Raw genomic sequence first — 16526 nt, 5'->3', positions numbered from 1 at the left:
TCTTCTCTGCAGCTGTTTCCTGCTGTTCCCGGGGTTCGGTGAGCTCTGGAGCAGGGAGAGCTGCACTTGTTTCCTGTGTGTGGCAGAGTTACAGGCGGGGAGCACTGGGGGCAGCCGGGCGTGCTCGGCGTGGGCCTCGTGCTGCTGCCATGCAGAGCCCATTGGGGCGTGTGGCAACCTCAGCGGGGCCAGGGAAAACCAGGGTGAGCAGTAGCCCCAAGCCTTCTCCAAGATGTAGTTGGAAGGAGCTCCTGGATCCCTCTGTTGTGAGGCCAGTGTTTTGGAACTTGCCTGAAGATGGAAATCCCTGGCCACCGCTGTGCTCCAAAGCAGCATGTCTCAGCTCACTCCAACATGTTGTTTTCCTACTGTAGCATCTCTGAGCAGTGTCTCCACTTGCCCAAAGTGGCCTTGGTATCATTCCTTGCTGTTTATTAGTACAAACTACTGCAGTGTGTTATGGTACTTGTGTTACTGCCACATCCTTGAGCAGTCAGAGAGGAGGAAAATGCTTTTTGACTTACTTGACCATGTAGAGAGTTCAGCTCAACACCCATGGTCTGTGGATAACTGCAGTGAGGCCTTTGGGGATGATGCAGAACGCGATGGAATCGTAACTGCATGGAGAACGTAAATACAGAGCAATTGCTTAATGTCTCCTCTAGCTCAGAAACTCAGACACATCAAACAAAACTAGCAGGTGGCACGCTCAGAACAAACCAAAGGGCTTTTTCTTGTATTGTTTACACAGAACTTTATAACTTGTTACCACTGTAGTTTGCAGTTAGGAAAGTTTCCCTGGATTCAGAAAGAGCACAAACAAATTTAGAGAGGAAAAAGCCTTCAAGGTCTGCTAATCCTAAAGATAAAATTTCTGGCTCAGGAAGTGCCTCTACTATAGATAGCAGGAGGAAAGGTGTCCTGGGGAAGTGCTGCTGGATGAAAAGGGCAGGCATATGCTTTTCTTACGGCTTCTGCTGTTTGTGGAAGATCCTGGGCTAATTGTACCTTTCATCTGACCCAGCACAGCCATACTCTGCTCTTTAATCAGGGGCCAGAATGCCATTGCTCCTGTTTGATCATCAGTACCACAGGCTGTGTCTGCCTGTGTGAGCTGAAGACAGGAGCTGGAAGGAGAGCTGATAATTCTTCTGTTTAGTACAAACCTCTTCTGGAGCAGAATGTAGAGAAAACCAACTCTGTTGTACACTTAAGAGCTTGGTATTTACTGACACTGGTCATGCTGACATCCTTCTGCTGTTCCTGAGTGAGATATCTATGTAGGCAGGAGAAGCTGAAAATAAATAAATTTGGATCTACTTTCTTAGAATAATTTAGTCATTTTCACTTCTCCACTTATTGGTTACACCAGGATAAACCCGAATATGCCTTGCTTTATGTCAGAGCAGGTGGAAGTAGTTTGGGCTGAAAGTATTTAAAATCCAAAAGATAGAATTAGAGGGCAGAGGGCAGCAATGAAGTAATGACTTTGTCTTGGACACTGAAAGCAAGGGGAAGAAAAAAGATCTGGAGAGACATTACAGCAAATTAGTACATAGTGAATTATTTATAGAGAGAAAAGGAGATACTAGAAAATAGTAGAATATTTTCAGTCCTGCCTATGCTGGGATTTATTGACACAATATTTAAATGGTAGGGGGACAGTTAGGAAGGTTTTGATAGAACAATCTAGATATTGTGGGACTGGAGTCAGGGTCAGATCCTGCTACTGAAATCTTCCACTATTTGAAGCTGGTTTTCCTTGTAAGATGTAAGACACCTTCACAGAATGTACTGGAGAATTGATGAAAGAATCTAGAAGTGTTTGGTTTTCAGTGAAGAAGCATGTTTTCCCCAGCTCCATTTTTATTTATTCCAGTTTTGTTATTGTTAACACAGTGCTCACATTCCTAAGACAGAGATCCTGCATGTACCTGTTTCTGTTTGGGGAAGGGAAAAGGGGAGCTGAGCTGTGCTTTTGTTCCTTGTTTTTGTTTTGTTTGCTGTGGGGTAGCTGAAAAATAAATGCTTGTTGGTAGTTATAGCACAGTCCCTTGGGCATTTAAGGATATTCTCTATATTAGTACTGCCCTTCAGCACAGCGTTAGAATTCCCCATCTGCTCCTGCTCTCCCACACAGACATGTGCCTTCTTTTTCTTTCCACATTCAAACAGGAATTACAGAAGCTGGAAGAGGAAAGGGAGTTCACTGTCTTCAAGGAGAGATTGCCACTCTACCACCACCCCCTTGTATTGGTTAGTTAACTCTAGAAAGCCAACAAAGTGCTGAATTTCCCGTATAATGTCAAAAGTGCTTGTTTTGGTTTATCTCCTTTCTACAATTGAAAAGCAGCTTTTCTTTAGCATATTTAGATCTTTTCACATGAAGCTTATGAAGCCTAATTTGAGCCTGTTAATCTTTTTCTTGGTAACCCCTGGGAAAGCACAGCTGCACTCCTGAAAACACTGTTTATCCACGATCGCCAGGTCTGGGCAGCCCGCAGTGTTCCAAAGACCAAAGTTTAAAACAGACATGCCAGTCCTTCCTAATTCCTTGTGTTTAAGCACACAGCAGCACAAAGTCTAAATTGCTGCTGCTGAAAGCTTATGCTGAGCTTGGGCCTGTGTTGATGTGAGAGTGTAGCCCTCCTGCACCGTGGCTTTCACAGAAAGGTACGTCCTGGCAGCTCGATAACCGTGAAGTAAAGTAGGACAGACGAGTCTAACAGTGCTCATGAAAAAGTCTTCTGGTTACTTACTCATTCCTTCTAAATTAAAGTAAATAATGTTAAGGATTTTCTTTTTTTTTGTTTTTAAAGAAATATTTTTGCAACTGAGTTTCACCCCTCCTTTTTCTTTCTTCATTGCCTATGTGGGAAAACTAACACATTTGTATAAGGATAAACTGGGAAGTCTGTGGTTTCCAGCATGCACATTTTGAATAATATTTATACAGACTATTATTTAATGGGCCATATAAATATTTATAATATGCTGTGGCCTTTTGATCATAAATGCTTGTTTGAAAAGCCATTCTGTCCCTGCTGTGATTTGCAGAGAAAGAGGCCATTGCTGGTTTAGTGCTTGGAGGGAGTTTTGGCTTCTTGTCCTGACTTAGCAGTTACAGTCATGGATTAACATGGTCAAGCTGGACATGTCTTTTAATTTTGGTTTTTTTCTCTGCCCCTGTCCTTCTGTTTGCAAATTCAAATAATAAGTTGAAAATGTGAGGCCCTAATTCTGTAGTGGACAGACAAGGCTGTATTGAAGTTCTGGAGGCCTTTTTTCTTGGCTGCAAGGAGCCAGGCTTCCTGTGCTAGATACATCAGGGATTTAGAAGGTACTATCTCCACTGCCTTGCACCCCTTGGAAGTCCATAAACATGCATAAAATATTTTGGTGTCGTGTTAGGAATATTGTGCTTGATGAACTGGCCTGTCTGACTGGACTTTTAGGACATGTTATTTCAGTAATTTTTCTGGTTCACGGTTTTCCTCATGATTGTGCTGCCTGCAGAAGCTAGGAATCCAGCTGATAAAAAATCCAAACCCAACGTTTTATTTGCACAACAGTTTTCACATGGCAATGAATGCTGGTGTCCAAATTGCAAAGCAAGAAGCTTGTGCTGGGACCTTCTGCTACCTCTGAATTCCATTAAAGAGTTCCTTCATCTCTGATTTGGAGCTTCCTCTTGTACCAAAGGAATCTTCTGGAAACAAAACAGAATGACAACATTCCTCTTTAAAATTCTTATCACTGTACTTTGGCTAAATATTTTCCACCAACTTCTCTGCAGAGTTCTTAGGTTCTCAAGAAATACCCTTGGGCAGAGTCCATAATTGCTGGCATTTATGACCTAGAGATGACAGTGCTTTTTGTGGATGGGGTTGATAAGTAGGTGGCATACCAAGTGTTTGGTATTCCAAAAAAATCTTGGCATCAAATTATGTTTTTGCAAGCAGATCAGATCCTGTTGCAGAGACACTTTACTTTGAACAGGCTCAGTAACTTAGTGCTTGCTGTGCTCGAAAAAGGATTAATATTTACTTTTAGCCTTTCTTCTTTTTCATGAGATATTGAGCACTCCTTTGTGGGTCTAGGTGAGCTTTATTCAGAAAGAGACCTGTTAAAGTAAGTTTGGGGTTCTTGGTTTTGTACTGTCACTTAACTCTTTCCTATTTCCTCTGATTGACAGCAGTAAACTGGTGGTTGTGCAAAGGCTGATATGCACTGCTCAAGCACATAAACAAACTCTGCTTCCTGCCCAGTCACTCACACAGGCACATCCTGGTTGCTTAGTAAGGAAAAAAAAGGAAAGTAAACATTACATGGGCAGATTGGGTTCCAGGTTTCAAATGTTTGTGGGAAGAATCCAATGCAAAGCCATAATTTTAAGTGCTGAGTAGGAGGTGCTGTGAGCTTAATTCTCTAACATCTGTTAAGCTTGTTCTCTAAGTAGCAAAAACACATTAATGAGCTAAAATCAAGGCTGCCATACAAGGAAGAGAAATTTGGAGTAATATTGTGTGTGTGAGCAGGAGGCAGGATATAAAATACTCCTTTTGCTATTTGTATTTTGTGAAGAGCAAGTAAGAAGGATTTGCCTATGTTTAAAAAAAAAAGGATCTGGTTTGCAGCTTGTGGTTTATTCTCAACTTTTTATGAGTCAGCAGCTAAAGGCAGAGCTGAAATAGGGGAAAAATAGGGAAATTCGTGAGATAGTATCAGGAATAGTATTATGCAATGTCTTTGTCGTAAAATTTCTCACAAGGAGCTTGCAGCACCTGCAGCCAGCCTTTGGAGCTTTGGGGAGATGGAGTGCAAAATTAAGAAGTAAAAACTGTGTTGAAAAGAATATCTTGAAACTGCTTTTCCAGCCGAGGGCTGAGAGGGAGAAGCTGAGTGCTGTCCCCCCTCCAGGTGACAGATGCAGTATTAATCACCCATAGCAGCAGAGGTGTCCTCTCTGGCAGAGGAATTGGCTTTTGTTCCTCTGACCAGGTCACAGAGCCAGGGCCAAGAAAATAAAGCACGCTTTCTTGCCAATATTCCTAGGTGTTAGACTCATGGCACACCATTATTTTTAGCTGATTGCTCATCGCTTGGACACATGACCTTGCTTAACGAGATTAGTGTGTGTTGCACCTAATCTGCTGGGCAGAACCAGCATGCTGGGAGGCAGGAGCCAGGATTTCCAGCAGGACCACAATATGCTCTATAGCTTGGAGTTTTTTCTACTTCCTGACATTATTAGAAGCTGTTGATCTGTACAACTACTCTGGTGACCCTGCATGGTGTGGGCAGAATGCGGTGTGGTCACTGCTTTGGTCTGTACCAGGGACAGAACTCCCTCGTGCTGGCCAAGCACAGAACAAAAACATGGGTCCTGGACCCAGCAGTGGGGTCTGGGCATGAAGGGCCAGATTGAAGCAGGAAAAAATGATTGTGTGATTACAGATCTCCACAGACTGACCACATTTCCATGAGCTGTTTAAGGGGTGGGAGGAGGGGAAGCCTCAGTTGGTTTCTTCAGCCAAGGTGTTTTTACGCTCTTTTCAGTGCAAATGAAACTTTGTCCAAATAAATTATTATCCAGAATCATACTTGGAGTTTTCTGAAATAAGAGGCTCTTTTTTTTCCTCTTCTAGTTCACCTGCTGCCTCTAGCCCTCAGTGACTGTAGATTTGTGATATCCATCAGCAGCACTGGTTACAAGCCAGCCATGGATGTGAACAGCCACCTACATTGTGCCAGTAGATCCTGACCTGTACTCAATGTTACTATTAAAAAAAAAGAAAAAAAAAATTAATTTGAAATGTGAATAATCATATTCTGTTAATCAGGACTTTGCAAATCTTTCCCCCTTCGCCTATACTCCTCCCTCTAACCACCCCATCTGCCAAATCCAGAAATTATCCAGGTCACTTCTTTGGGAGAAGTGGGCTGTTTCTAAGTGGAGCCATTTTGATGCTCTGTAAATACCGTGTATTCATTAAATGCCAATTGATCCATTCATTTTCTGAGTATCAGAAGCTGTGTGTCAGCTGAGTTTCATGTGTTTCAGAGAAGTAATAGGTTCAAACAAGCGCTAAACACTTGTCTGACGTTTCAAATACTTCTATCAGCTCTTTCTTAGCATTCTCACAGCTTGATTAAAATGTAAATGTTAACTATTAATTAAGAACAAACTGTGAGAAATTAAGAACAGTGAATTTGTCACTGTATTAAATGTCAAATAGTTAATATAGTGAAATAAGCAACTCATTGTGAAAAATTAAATCAATTAACTTAACCTCACTTTGTTCTTGTAGGATGTCAAAGAGTAGGCAGATACTTCACACCATGTTCTCATGGCTCAACACATTTTCAGAAAATTATTGCCTGAGTCTTTAAAGTGGTGTGAGGTGATGGTGGAGAGCTCTTGGAAACTTAACTTTATTTATTCCTTTTTTCCTCTGGGTAACGTGTACCTGATTGTCACGTAGTTACTTTATAATTACCAGCATCGCACCACAGGTGGGATGTTTGGCATGATTGGAGGCAGCAGCTCTTGGCACTTTTTCCATCAAGTCATTTTATCTGCTTTTAGCCCCCTCCCCCTTTTTTTTTTTTCTTTTCTTTCAACAGGTTTTATTAAAAATGCCCAGTGAGAAGCAGACTGCAGTGAAATACTACGTTGGAGTTGATGTGGGCTCAGCCAGCGTTCGCGCGGCTCTGGTGGACGGGTTTGGGACGGTGGTGGCACACGCAGAGCAACGCATCCAGGTTTGGGAGCCCGGGCCAGACCACTATGAGCAATCCTCTGCAGACATCTGGGCTGCCTGCTGCTCTGTCACAAAGGTGGGCAAGGACAAAATGAAGGATTTGTGTTGCAGGTGGCTCTGCAAGGTGGGAATGTTCACGGTCCTGCAGTCCCTGTGCCTGTCACTTCCACTCGGGTCTGTTCATGCTGTGTGACTTGTAACCACCCTTGTGCATTAAAGGCACCTTGAGGCTGATGCAGCCTCACAATGTCTGTTTTATTGGTGAGGAGCTGAAGGCCAGAGTGAAAAAAACTCATGCTACAACGGCAAGTAGAATGAAAGGCCTTTCTTTGTGCTCTTATTGCTGGGGGAGGATTTACTCACTGCCTTCAGGTGTCACATCTGTGAGCTTTGTTTAGCTGTATGCTCTACCCACGAGACAGTTGTTGGAGGAGTCAAGGTTGCTCAGAACCTGGCAGTGCATATATCTAGAGAGGTGCATTGGGCTGTTCTGGAGTCACAAAGGAGAATTTATTGTAGAGGAATTGTAATCTGGTTTGTGGATGGCCCCTAAAGTAACACTTGTGATCCTCATTGTAAGAGGATCCAGTATTATAAGACCAAAATAAATAATAAATGTCTGTGGATAGTATCAAGCATAAAACCAGATTGAAACAGACTTTACTATAGGGGAAAATTTGTATCCTCTGATCCAGGGCTCTGCCTGTACATGCTGGAGATAAAGGTAAATTAGAGACCTTGCTTGCAGTGCACACAGAGGCCATTTCATCTTCCTTACTAAAGCCCTGGCCTGCTCCATGTTCTAAGGTTGGCTTTTTAAATATTCATGATACACTTGGTAATTTGCAGATGGACTGTTCACCCATTGTCTTGTTATTGATCAGCCTTTTCAAACATTAATGAGCTTGGCTCTGCAGAAATGCCCTAAGATGGAGAAGGTGAGTGGGATGCAAGGAAAAGAAGGGAGTGACAGGAGTGATAGGGAAGAACAGCTTGATGTTAAGGCAGAGCAAGTCTTCCTCTGTTTATTTGATTTTTCTCTGAGTGGCTTTGTTCTTGCTCTGGACCTCTTTAAATGCAATCTCTTATATTTAAGCAATAAAATGGTCTCAGAAACTGCAGTTTTACAGAGCCAGTAAGAGACTGGCACTGTGCAAGTCTACTTAAAGTCTTTCTTTATAGTACTAATTAAAATAATGATATTTTTATTGTTGCCGAGAAGTGGCAATTTATTACCGTGCTACATTTTAGGTGTCTTGCAACCTCATTTGGCACTTAATCCTTGTGGGTGTTGTGTTTTTTTTTCCAGTGCTGCTGGGAGCCATGAAGTTCAGGCATTTTGGGGCAATGGTTTGGGTTGGTTTTTTTTTTTTTTTTTTTTTTGAAAACCTTCCAAAAAGTGTGCTATTGAAACTCTTGGTAGCTGAGCAAAGGTGTGCATTGCAGAGGTGTTAGTGTTATCATGGCTACAGATTTTGACAGACTTTATTTTTGGAACCCTTCAGTATTGTGAGGCAAATACAATATTACCAAAGCAATTCTGGAAGACTGTTGCTTCCACAGGCAGGAAGTCAGTGAAGTAACTGATGGAAACACTTTGGTCCTAATCCTGTGTCCATGTTTCACATGCAGCTCAGCTCCAAGCTTTAGAAAAGAGACAAAATCAACATTACAGGTTTTCTGCTACCTTGATTTATTGATACTTTTCTGCTTCCTGCTTTTATCCAGGACTGTGGATAAAGACCTCTGAATCAGATTTGAAACCCAAAGAATTTCTGGTAATTTGATGTATTTATGTTTCAAAGTTTTAAAGAATACTGAATTTAGGAAATTTCAGAGTTTGAGCTAACTTGTAACTCATTTTCTGTACTCACTATTCACATGATACTTGCACGTGTATAGATATATTTGTATTCTGGTGTGTTTTGTGTATTTTCAGGAAGTTGTCCGTGGAGTGGATGCCAGCCAGATCCGAGGGCTGGGGTTTGATGCTACCTGTTCCCTTGTTGTGGTGGATAAACAGTTCCAGCCCTTGGCAGTCAACTGTCAAGGTAGGGCTCCACACAAAACATGGTATTACTGTGTGTTTTACTGCTGATGGGAGGGAACTTTCCATGTCATCCAGATCCCAAGTGGTGGGGCTGACTCTTGGAGATGGAGATGACACAAACTTCTTTACAAGGGGATTTTTTCCCCTGGGTTTACTGTTCTAATTTTACTGCAAAATTAAATTTGAGATGAGAATTACTTACTGCTTGGTTAAATATTTGGCATCCTAAGATCACATTCATTCATCTTAACTCTGAGAAATTGCTTCTTAGGGAAATCTATGCTCATTTTTCTTTTCTGCATATTTTCTTCTCCAGACTGTACTGATCATGGTTTTTATAGTGTGTATAAATGCCCATCCACACTGGTCAAAGGAATGTTAAAAATGTAACTGTTAGTGTAGTCTAAATGCTTGCTCTGTCATGGAGCTGCAGGCAAGAGGTTCAGTTTGTGTATTTTCTTACACTGGTGTTCTGTCTTTGTCTAGGACAGTGCTAAACTTCAGAAACAGTCTGTGCCCTTTTTCTAAAAATCTCGGGGGGTTTTATTAGTTTTTGGGTAGATGATTCAGACGATTCACAAAAAATCTGTGCTGCACTTTTTCCCCAGTGAATCCTGCTTAAGATTAGGTGTGTGCTATACCAGTAGTTACAGAGACGTGATCGTAATTCTGTGTACGTTCCCTTTCTATTCTCAGATGTGTTTGTCATCTCCTCCTATCCTTCTCAAAAAACCAGCTTTGCTCCCAAAACGTCCTTCTCTAAATTTAGATCAGATTATTTATTTTTCAGTTTGAGAGTCTCTTACAATCTGTTCAATGCCTAATGATATCTGTGGCTATTTTGGGTCTAGCAAGTCAAATTCAGTTCTCATTTTATGTGCTCTGATATCCCCAAGAACTTTAAGTTTACACAGTGGTGGTGCTAAACAACAAGACAAGAATTCACTCAATACTGTAATGCTGTGAAGAGTCTTGCAGTGGTGGGGTTTCAGGCAGTTTCACAGCTCTAAGTTGTATTTCAATCCATTTTAGAAATACTGATGTGCCTCGTACTTCTGCCTTGTTTTAGAGTGTGTTTTCGAGATGATGCTTGAGTGGCTGTGCCATGTAGAATGCAGTGTGCTTAGCCAGAGAGGAATCTGCAGTGTCACCTGGATTACTGTTCCCTCTGTCTGGCAGGTCCTCTGGAGGTTAATTTGGATAAAATGTTCTTTGCTTCTTGTTCTCATTTGTGTCTGATGCAGACTTGCCAAATGCTTTCTCCTTGCACATCCAAAAGAAAAGCATTTCAGCGAATTATCCCCCTTGAAACAGTATTTCGGAAAGGAATTAGGGTAGTTCTTCTCATAACCATAGAAGAGGAAAGAGAATCCCTGTAGCCAATTGAGTTAATTTCAATTCACAACATAATTGTTCAGATTTTGTCACATTTTTAGTTTCTGGTCACCAAAATGTTCCTTTTTATTTTTAACTAAATACATGAACTTTGTCGAGAAGTTTGGGTTCTTTGAATGAAATAGAAGAGAATGTGGTGTTTCACAGCTCTTGGATGCTCAGAAGCCGGATTGGTTTCAGTCAGCATTCTCAGTGCTCAGCATGTCCTAAAGTTGGCTCAGAGGGCTAAAATTTTGGTTTTAGATATCCACTCTGAATTATTAACCCAAATAGAATTTGAGTTTTCAATGTAGAAGTGAAAATGTGAAGCAGTTTAGAGCCTAGTAACTTGCAGTACTGAGCTGGGGCTAAACCAGGGCTAAAATAATCTCTTTTTTCTGTTTCCCCCCCAAGGACAGAACCATAGGAATGTGATCATGTGGATGGACCATCGTGCAGCGAGTCAAGTCGAGCGCATCAATGCAACCCAGCACAGGGTTCTGAACTATGTAGGGGGAGCCATGTCTGTGGAAATGCAGCCACCTAAATTGCTCTGGATAAAGGAAGTGAGTACATTTAACACTGTGGTGCATTTTTACTAGTGATTAATGCCCCTTTTTAATTCCTGAGAATGAGATTTCTAAAACAAAAGTCTTCAGCCTTAGTGTTGAACCCCAGGGTGTGCAGAGTAAGGCCAGGCTAAAGCTGTGATTTAAACCTTTTGAGGTTCTTTTTTCCTCTCAATTTTGTATAAATATGTTTGATTTTATTGAAGTGGAGTGTTCCCTGATAGAAACATTCCAAATGCCTTTCTTATCTAGGATTAGATATACATACAAATTGAGGTGCAGGTAATAAATGAGTCCTCAAAGTATCCTAGGATTTAGTTATAGAGGTGTATTTCCTGCTCCAGCTCCTGGAGCCTGGAGTGCCAGAGGAACTGCTTTTGAGGCATCCAGCATGCAGGGTGGGTGTGATGGCTTTGGCTGCTGGTGGAGGAACTCTCCACTTCCAGCTTCAGTTTAGTTCTGTCCCATCAGCAGGAAGTAAACCATGTGTAGAGGGAAGGTGCTCTGTGTGTAATGTGGAGCTCTGCCTCTGTCTCCTGTGTTTAAATTTCGTGTGTTACAATGACATATGGCCTCTTAATGACTACTGCCAGATAAAAGGAGAGACACTTGCCACTTGAAATTTTTATAACCTCCTCCAGCCTGGCTTTTTGCATTTGGCCTCAATGATGCTCACTGTCATTTTAACAAAGCCCAAATGCAAATTGCTTGCTGCCAGTTTCAAGCAGCCAGATTCTCCTGTCCTTGCAGACATGAGACATTATATTGTAACAAGGCACAGATTGGGGAAAGCCAAAGGAATTAATTCATAGAAGCAGGTATTGACAGATTAATGACATTAGAGGGTAATGAATGTTGATAATGAAATATGATTATCTATCTACTAGTTCTTCCCTTCTCAAGCTATGAGTATCATACATCAGTCATTTTATAAATCATAAAATGTAAGCCATAAAAACATGAAATGAATCGTTTGCATTTAAAACATTTTCATATTGCAAGGGGTATCAGTACCTGACTGCTCAGGAAATCCAGATTATGGGGTGTCCAAATGTGGTCACGTGGAGGTGTGAGTCTGCTGTGACCTCAAAGCCCTGTGACATAATTGCTGTGGTGTAAAGGGGAGTGCATTGCAGGGCTTGTTCCTTCCCCAAGCCAGTGGGTGGGACACAGGATCCTCCTGACCCCAGGTGCCAGCCAGCAGCAGGGATTTCCTGGCAGAAGGGTGCTACAGAACAGGGCTTGTTCATATGTCCCTTTTCAGCTGCTGACATACCAGCTAAGGAGATTATTGTCCTTAAGAGAGGGTTTTTTACCTCAGTGTCTGCCTGCTGAGCTGCCCACTCGACACTCCCCACGTCCTAAGTGGTCTGGGCATGACTCACTATTAAACTGCTTAAGCTTGCCCTGCTTAGCTCGGGCACCTCAACACCTACAGCAACACCTCAGCTGCTGAGGAGCTGGAACAGTTATCCTGGAGTGGGCTGTAATCAGCTGAGATTTGGTTAAACCTTTTAGCTCTGGAGAGGTGCAGGATTGAGTGGTTTTATTGCTTCTGTACTCCTTGCAAAGTAGGAGGGGGAAAGGAATTAAATGAAGAGTGATGGTTTATTTTCAGTGCCAGGCACAGTAATGCATCCATGGCTTACCTGACATCAGGGCTGTCAGTGAAGGATCATGTTGGGCTCTGAGAGCTCAAACTCAGCCTCGTGTAATGCAAGTGTCCTCATCTTTTGCCCAGGAAGGCAAATCTTGTAATAACTTCGAATGTCAGGTTGTTCAAATGAGACCTACAAGAGCAGTTTGCACATTCATTGTTTCTCAGTGGACTGCCTTGAACTGGGCTATGAATATAAATTACTTAAGTCTCTTCAGATTCTTTGGTATCAATATTTTATATATCAATAAACTGTGACACAGCTATTAAAGGTATGGTCAGGAAAACTACCTGTAGAATGGTATTTAATGGTCTCCTTCCTGTTTTTTGAGTTGTATCATCTTTATTTTCTATGTTAAGTGTATTTTCCATGTATGGCAGGGTGAGATTTTGATCTAGCTCACACACCACAGGGAAAAAATACAGTCATTTATTCTGACTGCAGGATTATTTCTTCAGATAGTGGTAATGCACAAGCTGGCAAAAAGGAAGCTTAGTTTTCAAATCCCGTGGGAGAATTGCAAGATTAGCAGGTAGAAAGACACATTTTAATTTTATTCGATCCTTTTCAACTGAGACTATCTGAGAGCTTTGCAAAGTTGAAACTGAAATTCCCATCATGCTTCTACTTAATTATGATAACTGATGTTCAGTAAATGACTGCACTGTACCTGGTTTGACCTGGGTTACTGCCTGGGAAAGTTTTGCACAGTGTCTGCCCACACTGTGCCTGGCTTTGGTGCTCATGGCTTTGGTGTCTCCAGCTTTCCTGACTACTGAGTGTAGTGAGATGGGTTGGTTTTTTCCTTTCCTTCCTTATTCCTTTCTCAGTATTCCTCCCTAATGTTGTCATATACCTGACAGTATCCCAGGAAGTTAAGACAAAAACAGTGGATTGGGCACATTCTCCTATGTCTGACCATAATCAAAACTGGCTAAACCAAGGTGTATCCAGAAGCTATTTTGAGCCTTTGTCCCTTTGGTTGGCATCATGTTTCTGGAAAGTTTTTCATCAGAAGGCTTGACATGGCTGCAACATGTTCAACACAGGGATGTTTGTAAAGAAAACAAAGCAGAACAAAACCCGCAGCCAGACACTTTGCACAGTCATGCTCCAGGTCAGCATGTACACCCTAATATATGAAGAATCACTGTTGACTTTTGCTTTGAATTCCCTGGACCTTATTTTGAACTCCCCAGGAATTTAATGTTTCTGCTATTAAATATTTTTGCTGTTTTCCCTCTGTACATCTTTGCCTGGGATTGGTGCTGTGCACATTCCACAGCTGCTTGCATTCGTATGGGTTTTGCAGAGAGGGTGCAGTGGGGAAAAGTACTGCTTTATGTCTGAAGTGAAATAATAAAATAGAAGTTAAATAATAATGATTAAATAAAAGAGAAACTTATGAGTTTAACTAGATGCATTTTTGGAAGGAAGTTATTTAAAGTACTGATACTAAATGATTGGTGGTCTGCTGTTACACCGGGAGGTTAATTGTGTGTACATTGTCACTAAAGCCTCCCTCTCCCTTTCCGTGGTGCTCACCTGAGTCTGGAAGGCCACGTTAGGACATGTGTGATGACAAGATGCTCTTGTCTCATGTTTTGCCCTGGGTTCTCCTAACAACAGTATTTGCAAACCTGACCTCTGTGAGGAAGGGTCTGACATGGGTCAAATCAGCAGTGCTGGCAGATTGTGAGTGATTCGGGTGTCTCTCAAAAGAGGAGTGGAATTTCTGTGGCTTGAGGAGTTTTCATCTAAGCAGTTAAAAGTATTGCTAAAATATGACTTTGCAAATTTATCCTGACTTGGTTGGAAGTACGGAAGAGGAAGGAGAAGGGGGAAGGACTAAGGTGACCTAGAAGAAAGTTGGAGCGGGACTTCGGACAAGGGCCTGGAGTGACACTGTCAGAGGGCAGCGTTACATGGGATATTGGGAAGGAATTCTTCCCTGTGAGGGTGGGGAGGCCCTGGCACAGGGTGCCCAGAGAAGCTGTGGCTGCTCCATCCCTGAAAGTGTCCAAGGCTAGGAGGGGCTTGAAGTACCCTGGGATAGTGGAAGGTGTCCCTGCCCTTGGCAGGGGGTGGGACTGGATGGCCTTTAAGATCCCTTCCAACCCAAACCAGTCTGTGATTCAATAATGACCTAACTGTGCTTTTCCATTTCCATCACCTTGTTCCTAGAATTGAAGCTGCAGATGACCTCAGTCAGTGTGAGGAATGAGCTGACACCAAAGTACAAGAAGTAGATAGTGGTTTTTATTTCTTGTGGCTTTCTTCTTCCTCTCCCCTTGTATTTATTTGTGGAGGGATGCTGCAGGTTTTCTTCAAAATCACAGGTTATTGTCACCTGCTTCTTTTAAACTTTCTTTTCCATGTAATGCTTTCTCTTTAACATTTCATCTCCCTGCACAGCATAGAGATTTAACTAGAGACTGGAGGCTTCAGCATGTATTCTCTTCTTCCAGCTCTTCATCTCTATTCCATTTCGAGTTTGAATTGAAAAGCTAAATTTTTTAAGGCCATAATAGGCTTTTTGAGATCTTCTGTTTGATTTGTATTTGCTTATATTCAGTTCAGCTTGATTGGGGCTGAATCATTTTACCCTCTGGCACCTCTTAGTTAGCATCCATGAAGTTAATTGTTTGCTCTTGATGCTTGTGATTGCAGATAGGTGTTCCTATGGTGCAAAGCCATCCCTGCAAGTGGAGTTTGTGTGTCGGGGACAGCTGTTGGCAGTAAATGATCAGCTGAGGCCTGTGGGGCAGTCTGGTTAAAGTGTGCACAGCTGTGGCTCACTTAGGAGCAGCATTGTATTTTTCTGCCTGTGTGGATCATGTGTGGTAATAGAGTCCAGTGTTAAATGCAAAACAAAACAAATACATGATTTTTTTATAAGGCTCACTTCTGTAGGTGCAGCCACATTTGACTTTTGAATGTGGTCAGCTGAATTAAGAACATAACCTGTAAATGAAGGTGAAATAAAGAATCCTTTGACAAATACTTAGAAACTAGCTGAAAGATGGTTCTGACAAAGTCTTCCTGAAGCCAGTAAGGTAAGTTTGAATGTAACCCTCACTAAAAAGGAAAATAATTCCTGGTTACTGGTTCTTTTAAAATAATAAATTAAATTCACTCCTTTTGCTGTTATTTCCTTAGATTTCTTAATTTACAATTTTCTTACAAAACATTATTGCAATAGTTTTTTACTTCTGTAGTTGCAGGTAAATTTTTGTGCAGTTTAATAAGCAGGTTCTGTACGTTTGGTGACATTGGCTGAAAAAATTGGGTGTTCATTGCCTGCATGCATAGGTAGTTCTGGGAGGTAGATGCCTGCATGTGACTTGAAAGTGGGGGTACATAACTCCTTCCCGTGGGAAGTATTTTGCTGCAGGTGTTTGTCAGTACAACACAACTGTACAGATATCTCTGAGGTGGCAAACCAGTGTTTGAGCAGTGCGAAGGCAGCTCGAACACAGCAGTGCAAAAACTGCAGAGAATGGTTGTCCAGCTCTAGAAGTAGCCTGTTATTATTTTTTTTCCCTAGAGATAGCAGAAGAAAAAAAACGTTGTTTACTAATTTCTGGCTGAAAATGTTATTGTAGCTTGTGCCAAAACGAAAGGATGCATGTTATGTTTTCCTCATACTAATGACATTACGAACCAGCTATTTCTAAAAAATACTAGTCCTATTAAATCAGAGATGCTGAAGTTTTTTGTTTATTCTAAGTGGGTGGGGGATGTTGGACTGAGGGTAAGTATTTGCTTGGTAACTGCCTCCAAATGAAGTGCAGTCTTCTATACTCAGTTTTCACCACTCTGCTCTTAATGTCATGTTTAAGAGCAAAGAAGAGCCTCCCTTCAGGAAAAAAACCCAAACCATGTAGTGACTGTTTAGCATATCATTCCTCTGCCATTAATAACTAAAATCAATAGTCTGTGAGAAGTTTTTTTTTTCTGGCAGTGAGTGATCTTCCTGTATGTTACAGTTCACATCCTCAGTTAGAGCTGCTGTTTGATCCATCATCCTTCTTCCTTCTGTACACCTGTGACTTGCAGCTACCAGTGGGATCATTTGCAGAAGCAATTAAAACCTCTTCCCCTGGCAGTG

At 41.7% G+C, this 16526-nt stretch overlaps 1 protein-coding gene across 12 annotated transcripts in view; it reads left to right on the top strand.

Annotated features, from left to right (window-relative positions):
• FGGY (FGGY carbohydrate kinase domain containing) overlaps positions 1–16526 on the top strand; it is a 282954-nt gene that overhangs the window by 158352 nt on the left and 108076 nt on the right. For 11 of the 12 annotated variants that reach the window (XM_039555991.1, XM_010408771.3, XM_039555988.1 and 8 more), the window contains 3 exons: positions 6628–6840; positions 8704–8815; positions 10603–10754. In XM_039555991.1, coding sequence (XP_039411925.1) covers positions 6640–6840; positions 8704–8815; positions 10603–10754 — 465 coding nt within the window. In that variant the 5' untranslated portion in view covers positions 6628–6639. Of the gene's footprint in view, positions 1–1358; positions 2674–6627; positions 6841–8703; positions 8816–10602; positions 10755–16526 lie in introns of those variants that run through there. The other variant, XM_019291513.3, reaches the window with a different exon arrangement.

Source organism: Corvus cornix, chromosome 8, assembly GCF_000738735.6.
Source record: "Corvus cornix cornix isolate S_Up_H32 chromosome 8, ASM73873v5, whole genome shotgun sequence".
In the NCBI taxonomy this organism is placed as follows: domain Eukaryota; kingdom Metazoa; phylum Chordata; class Aves; order Passeriformes; family Corvidae; genus Corvus; species Corvus cornix.
This window is presented reverse-complemented; position numbering and strand designations above follow the sequence as displayed.